We start from the raw sequence: 8196 nt of genomic DNA on the forward strand, positions 1-8196 counted from the left end.
ATATATTTCTTAGCTCTGTTAGCTGAGGTGGTTAAGAAGCCTTAGAAGCACCGAGCACATGTAATGCCAAATTTGTTATTTAAACACCGTTCTCCTCTAAAAGGAACCAAAGTTACTTACTAAAATGGCTGATTCCAAGGCTTGGGCCAGGAAAGGACAAAATGAGTCAGAAAAGCTTTGTTGAGCCAGAAAGTAGGGAAGTGCTCAATGAATCACAGGGACACAGGAGGCTGCTTGAAGGAGCTCCCACCAGCCAGAACTGATACAATTTGACCTTCAAATGAATAACAACAGTGTGATGGTTAAGATTGTATGTCAACTTGGTTCAGCCATGATTCTCAGTGTTTTAGCAGTTGTATAATGTTGTGATCACTTCCTTGTTAAAATTTGATATGTGATCACTTCCGTGATGGAATCTGCTAAGTGGTACTGGTGGGGGCTGGCTGCATGGCAGCTCACCACCCCCTCAGCTTCATCTCTCTGCCTTCCACTGGTTACTCTCTGCCTGCTCGCCTTGCCAAAGTTTTTGGCTTGTTCCAGACTCAGCAGCTGCCTCATGTTGTCTCACCTCCAGTTCTCGGGACTTAAGCTAGCAGCTTACCTGTCAGTCTTGGAATTCGTCGATCTTCACAGCCTGCGAGCTAGAGTCCTGTTCCCCGACCTGCTGATTTTGGGTTCTCCAACCCCTGCAGCTATGTGAATCAGGAGAAATCTTGCAGTCTTGTCTGTTGATCTTGGAATTCATTGACCCTCACAGCCTGTGAGCGGGAGCCCTGCTCTCCAACCTGCTGACTTTGGGTTCGTCAGTTTCTGTGGCTGCATGAATTGGGAGAGGTCTCTACCCAGATCCACAGACTTGGGATGTTTTAGCATCTACAATTGAGTAAGCTGTTTCCTTGATATAAATCTCTCTCTATATATACTTATATGCTTTACTGGTTTTGCTTCTCTAGAGAACCCAGCCTAAGACATTCAGCAACAGGTTACGATTCAGAGAATAAAAAAGAATCCATGAGGCTATATGGTTGTTGTTGTTGTTAGGTGTTGTTGAGTCGGTTCCGACTCATAGCGACCCTATGTACTACAGAATGAAACACTGCCTGGTCCTGTGCCATGCTCACAATTGTTGTTATGCTTGAGTCCATTATTGCAGCCACTGTGTCAATCCATCTTGTTGAGGGCCTTTCTCTTTTTCACTGACCCTCTACTTTACCAAGCATGATGTCCTTCTCCAGGGACTGATCCCTCCTGACAACATGTCCAAAGTATGTAAGATGTAGTCTCGCCATCCTTGCTTCTGAGGAGCATTCTGGTTGTACTTCTTCCGAGACAGATTTGTTTGTTCTTTAGGCAGTCCATGGTACATTCAGTATTCTTTGCCAACACCACGATTCAAAGGCATCAATTCTTCTTCAGTCTTCCTTATTCGTTGTCCAGCTTTTGCATGCATATGATGCGATTGAAAATACCATGGCTTGAGTCAGGCGCACCTTAAGTCTTCAAGGTGATATCTTTGCTTTTCAACACTTTAAAGAGGTCTTTTGCAGCACATTTGCCCAAGGCAATGTGTCTTTTGATTTCTTGACTCCTGCTTCCATGGCTGTTGATTGTGGATCCAAGTAAAATGAAATCCTTGACCACTTCAATCTTTTCTCCATTTATCATGATGTTGCTTATTGGTTCAGTTGTGAGGATTTTTGTTTTCTTTATGTTGAGGTGACATTCGTACTGAAGGCTGTGGTCTTTGATCTTCATCAGCAAGTGCTTCAAGTCCTCTTCACTTTCAGCAAGCAAGGTTGTGTCATCTGCATAATGCAGGTTGTTAATGAGTCTTCCTCCAATCCTGATACCCCCTTCTTCTTCATATACTCCAGCTTCTTGGATTATTTGCTCAGCATACAGATTGAATAGGTATGGTTGAAAGGATACAACCCTGACACACACCTTTCCTAACTTTAAACCATGCAGTATCCCCTTGTTCTGTCTGAACAACTGCCTCTTGATCTATGTACAGGTTCCTTATGAGCACAATTAAGTGTTGTGGAATTCCCATTCTTCTCAATGTTTTCCATAATTTGTTAGTTCCACACAGTCGAATGCCTTTGCATAGTCAACAAAACACAGGTAAGCATCTTTCTGGTATTCTCTGCTTTCAGCTAGGATCCATCTGACATCAGCAATGATATCCCTGGTTCCACATCCTCTTCTAAATCTGGCCTGAATTTCTGGCAGTTTCCTGTCAATATACTGCTGCAGCTGCTTTTGAATGATGTTCAGCAAAATTGTATTTATGTGTGATATTAATGATATTGTTTGATAATTTCTGTGTTCAGTTGGATCCTTTCTTGGGAATAGGCACAAATATGGATCTCTTCCAGTAGGTTGGACAGGTAGCTGTCTTCCAAATTTCTTGGCATAGACGAGTGAGCACTTCTGGCACAGCATCTGTTTGCTGAAACATCTCAATTGATATTTTGTCAGTTCCTGGAGACTTGTTTTTAGCCAATGCCTTCAGTACAGCTTGGACTTCTTCCTTCAGTACCATCAGTTCCTGATCAGTGAAGAAATAAATAAAAGTGGGAGATGAGAAACTTCCTTCTCACAGGAGAACCCAACTAATAAATGTGGAAGGAATTGTGGAATTATACAATTAACATTTGGCCACGACAATTGCAATAACTGTTTCAGGCAAGAATCAGCTATAGATGTTAAATACAGTGGGTGAAATTTTAAAAAGAAAAAGCATGTTTATGTAGTCTCAAAATATCTAAAAGTAAAAAAAGTAACTTTAGTGTAGAGAAACTGTTGAATACAAACTTAACCAATTGACCAAGCTTAAAGTCACTAGCAATTGGAAAAATTGATATCATATTACCTTCTGATAATATGCACTGTGGTATACCTGCCAAAGATCTGAAGCCTGAATCTTAGATACATCATCATCATCATCATCATAAAGCAAACATGGTAAAATGTTAACTTTTGGTCAATCTGGGTGAAGGTTATGCAGCAATTATTTGTATAATTTTTAATAACCTCTCTGTGAGTCTGAAATCCCTTCAAAATGAAAATTTGAATAAATCCTGCATCCCTTCTGGAACCATGACTAAGAAGAAAGGAGTCCAAGGCATCTCTGACATCAGGGACACCGTCTCCTGTGGCTCCAGTGGTTCAGCCTCTCTGGCTCCTGGACACACTGCTCCCCAAAGGGCAGTAAGAAATTGGCCAATTAGCCCATAATGACTCCTCCCTTAGCCAGAAGCTTGAATTTGTCTCAGCCCTCTCTCTGGTGATTAAAACATCTTTTTGCTCACTGCTTTGGAGCTAGTTAAGGAACACTAAAATCTGTAGAAGATCTTGTGCCAGCGGTATATCTATGGAAAATAGCACCTATGGCAATTACTTTTAAATTGCTGAATGAGCTCTCACAGCTATTGATGGAAACTGTATTGGCCAAGAGAAACTGTTCGTTGGTGTGCCCTCCTGCCCCATGTGCCATACCTGCCATACCTTAGATATGCCAGTAGCACTTGAGTCTCCTCAAGAGAAGCTGAATATTTGAGCAACAGTCTGGAGCAGATGTCTGAATCACCACCAACAAGCATAGGTTAGAGGGAGCTGGAATGCTCTCCTTGGCAATGGATCAGTCTGTGTGCATATGGGGTTTTGTATTTACGGGTATGTGTATTGTGCATGCTTGTTTAGGTGCTGTGTGATAGTTGTATGTATGTATACTACGTATTTGGCTTACAGCCTAATTCTTTTTCTGAGTTAGACTGAAACTGGACCCTGTTTTAGCATGTGTAGACCAAGTTATCAGGCTTCTGAGGGTGTGTTTAAGGGACTCATAATAACTGCCTGTGATCTTAAATATCTGCCTCACCATTGATAAGAAGGTCTGCATTCCCACCATTGGGCATCACAGCTAGTAGATGAGAGAGCTCAGCATCTGGAGTAAGGGTGCTGTGCTCCGCTGCCTGGAGAAGAAGGTGCCTGAACTCACCAAGGGCTGCACAGCTGAGTGGGTGCAAATCTCTGCTCAGCTGTGTGTGCTGAGTGTATGTGTGAGCTATGTTTGTGGGTGACACGTGTGAGAGCAGGAATGTATTGTTTGATATTTGTTGTGTGTGTATGTGCGTTGGTTGTTCCTAGTGGTTTAGTGACTGTGCCTGTGACTGAATAGGCTTAATTGTCTCATGCTGACTGCCCTCTCCCAGGCAGGGTTTAGGTCAGAAGGGGCTGAAGCACCCCTCTCAGTAATGGGAATGTGTATCTTTGTGGCCGTGTGTGCTGCTTGTTTGTGCTGAGTGTGTGACTAGGCATGCATGTGTGTTATTGTGTGTTGCTTTTGAGATTTTGAATTGTGTGACCTTCTGTGGCTTTGGTGATGCATGTGCGTAGTGTATAGGGTTTGAATTATGTATATGTGGCATATGAGAAGCAGGTGCGTCATGTTTGTGTGTCGATGGTGCATTACGAGTGTTTGTGAGTTGTGTGATATGTCCGTTGTGTGTTGTATGTCTCTTACTTTATGTGTTATTCATGACTTGTATGTATATGGCTGTGTGAGTGTGTGAGCATGTATGTGTGTGTGTGCATGTGTATGTGTATATATGTGTGTTTTGGGGCTTCTGAATTGCCACCATCACCTCAAATATTTCCTTAATGTCCTCCTCCTGGAGCACCATTCAGGGAGATAATCAAAGCCCCAAGCAACTATCTGGTTCCAGAAAAAGACTTGCTGTCATTTTCATACATTTGAGGGTGACTCAGTCTCTCAGAGTTTTGTATTCCTTTTCTTTACTTAATGTCCCATGCAAAGAAATGTTAGCTATCGTACTGAGTAAATTTAGAGTGCAGAATCACCATCAAGCAGCAGTGAGACCTTAACTTTAGGTTAAGTCCTAATTTGAGTCCCTTAACTCTCTGGCGTCAGTTTCCACGTTTATAATGGAAAGTATTATACTTGCCTTGTGGACTTGACAGGCCATCAATATTTATGGTTTTAATAGAAGATGATGTATGTAAGGTTTTTTTTTTTGGTCTATTAAAAAATATGTAAATAGGAACAAAGGGAATTAGCTAGGCGGGGAACTAAGAAAAGTTAGGATCACTTCAGCTTCCTTGCAACCCTAAAATAACACAGGGTGCCTGGTGCTTGTAGACAACAAAGCGGGAAACTTTTCTGTGCAGTGGTTTAGAGGATGGGCTCTGATCACACAGAAATGTTAGATTGACCTGCATCAACTAGCCAATATTTGGTCATTTTTACCCAACACAAATAGAAATTACACACAGTTCAAACACACACACACACACATATATATATATATACCATCTCTGTCACCTACTGCTTTGTGTCTTTGTATGTTATATCATTTATATTTCCATTTCCTAACAGTTAAAGAAGGTGTCTGGGTGGCGCAGGCAGTTTTCCCTCGGCTTCTTAATGTCTAACCAAAAGATTGGCAGTTTGAATCCTCCTGGTGGTGCTGCAAAAGAAAGATCTGGCAATCTGCTTCCATAAAGATTATAGCCAAGAAAACCCTATGGGGCTCAGTTCCACTCTGTAACACATGGGATTGCCATGAATTGGAATCAACTCAATGGCAGCGAGTTAACAGCTAAACTGGGAGAAAGAGCACCTGATCCTCAGTGCGGCTGTGAAGATTTTATCTGGGAATGCAGGGCTGGTAGGTGGATTTAATTAGAAAATGTATATAAAGCCCTTAGCATATTTCCCAGCAAAGTGTTCAGCATTATTATGAAAGACAGTTTGTGAACGACTCTGGTTTGGGAGCTATTCTGGCAATAGGGGGTTTTAAATAACCACCCATTTCTAGCAAATCAATATGTTTACAGTTTTTGGTCAGTGGGACACAGTCTTCATTTACAGGAAGAGTGTGTCAATGTTTCAACAACTCTGCCTCAACCCTGGGAGTTTTTAAGTCAAAAACAACTGATACTGTTTGCTGAGGCTATTCACATATTTCTGCTATAGTGAATTGTTGTGGTTTGGCTCTGCCTTGATATGGTACATTATTTCACTATGTCCATCAGGATGTAAAGTTATAGAGGGCAGGTATCTTACTTTTCTTGTCCATGGCTGCATTCTCAGTCCCTAGTAGAGGCCAGGGTTCAAACTCAATGTTTGACTAATAATGGTTGAATAAGACAACGAATGCCCACTTGTTTCTATTCAATGAGAGCTTATTGAGTACTGTTGGGTGTGATGTTTTCTTGGAGCCAGACTGGGATAGAGTGAAGATGCATGCATCCACAGATGTGACAAATCAATAGGAGTGTAGTTAAAAATTCACCATTTTCCCAAAGAATTACAGTATATAATGTGGTGATCCTCATTTTGCTTTTCTAGGTTTATGAGATTCCAGACCCTTCTTCATCCTCAAGATATAGAAAAGCAGTATGAGGCCTGAGAACCAGAGCAGCATGTCCGAATTCCTCCTCCTGGGGCTCCCTATCCGACCGGAGCAGCAGGCTGTATTCTTTGCCTTGTTCCTGGGCATGTACCTTGCCACAGTGCTGGGGAACATGCTCATCACTCTGCTCATTAGGCTGGACTCTCGCCTCCACACCCCCATGTATTTCTTCCTTAGCCACTTGTCCCTCAGTGATATCTCCCTTTCATCTGTTATTGTCCCAAAGATGCTGATGAACTTGAAAACTCACCACCAATCAATCCCCTATGTTGAGTGCATTTCACAAATGTATTTCTCCATACTCTTTGCTTGTGTTGCCAACCTCCTTCTTGCAGTGATGACATATGACAGGTATGTGGCCATCTGTCACCCTCTGCACTACACCACCATAATGAGGGGTGAGCTTTGTATTTTCTTAGTGGCTGGGTGCTGGTTCTTCTCTTGTGTCCATGGTCTGTTGCACACCCTCCTTGTGGGCCAGTTGTCCTTCTGTGCAGAGACTATCATCCCCCACTTCTCTTGTGATGTTGTTGCTGTGCTCAAGTCCTCCTGCTCAGATACTTCTCTCAATGAGCTGGTTATCTTCACTTGAGGGAGAGTTGTTCTTCATTGTGCCACTGAGTGGTATCTTGGGTTCATATATCCGCATGGCAGTCACCATTCTGAGGGTCCTCTCCATCAAGAGACTTTCCAAAGCCTTGTCTACCTGTGGCTCCCACCTTTTTGTGGTGTCTTCATACTATGGCACACTTGCAGGCATTTACTTTTTCTCCTTATCAGGCAAGTCCAAAGATAAGGACATAATTGCTTCCGTGATGTACATGGTGGTCACCCCCATGCTGAACCCCTTCATCTACAGCCTGAGGAATAAAGATATAAAATGTGCTTTTGATGGCTTTGTCAGGGCCAAGAACTTCTCTTGACATCATTAATCCAATTCTGTCATTGGCACTCATGGGTACCATCAAATATGTCTCCTTAACAATTGTGACTTGGACAACTCTATTTTTTTTTAATTTTTACTTATTTATTTTTTTAATTGTACTTTAAGAGAAAGTTTACCATTCAAGTCAGTTTCTCATACAAAAATTTATACACACATTGTTATGTGACCCTTGTTGCTCTCTCTACAATGTGACAGCATATTCCTCCTTTCCATCCCGGATTTCCCGTGTCCATTCAGCCAGCTCCTGTCACTTTCCGCCTTCTCATCTCGCCTCTGGACAGGAGCTGCCCGTTTAGTCTCATGTATCTACTTGAGCTAAGAAGCACACTTCTCACAAGTATCACTTTATGTCTTATAGTCCAGTCTAATCTTTGTCTGAAGAGTTGGCTTCAAGAATGGTTTTAGTTCTGGGCTACCAGAGAGTCAGGGGGTCATGTCTTCTGGGGTCCCTCCAGTCTCAGTTAGACTACTAAGTCTGTTCTTTTTACTAGAATTTGAGTTCTGCACCCTATTTTTCTCCTGCTCCATCAGGGACTCTCTGTTGTGTTCCCAGTCAGGGTGGTCATTGGTGGTAGCCGAGCACCAACTAGTTCTTCTGGTCTCAGGCTGATGGAGTCTGGTTTATGTGGCCCTTTCTGCCTCTTGGGCTAATATTTTCCTTGTATCTCTGTGTTCTTCATTCTCCTTTGCTCTAGGTGCGTTGGGACTAATTGATGCATCTTAGATGGCTGCTCACTAGCTTTTAAGACCCCAGACACCACTCACCAAAGTGGGATGTAGAACATTTTCTTAATAAACTTTGCTATGCCA

At 42.4% G+C, this 8196-nt stretch overlaps 1 protein-coding gene across 1 annotated transcript; it reads left to right on the top strand.

The window, feature by feature from the left end:
• Positions 1 to 3932: 3932 nt before the first annotated feature.
• On the top strand, positions 3933 to 7363 carry LOC101354331 (olfactory receptor 1J4-like). Its single transcript, XM_023730857.1, is given in 3 exon segments — positions 3933 to 4058; positions 6418 to 7029; positions 7031 to 7363. Coding segments are annotated over 3 exon segments (1071 nt in total).
• The last annotated feature ends 833 nt before the right edge of the window (positions 7364 to 8196 follow it).

The sequence above is a fragment of the Trichechus manatus genome, unplaced genomic scaffold (genome assembly GCF_000243295.1).
Source record: "Trichechus manatus latirostris isolate Lorelei unplaced genomic scaffold, TriManLat1.0 scaffold00038, whole genome shotgun sequence".
In the NCBI taxonomy this organism is placed as follows: Eukaryota; Metazoa; Chordata; class Mammalia; order Sirenia; family Trichechidae; genus Trichechus; species Trichechus manatus.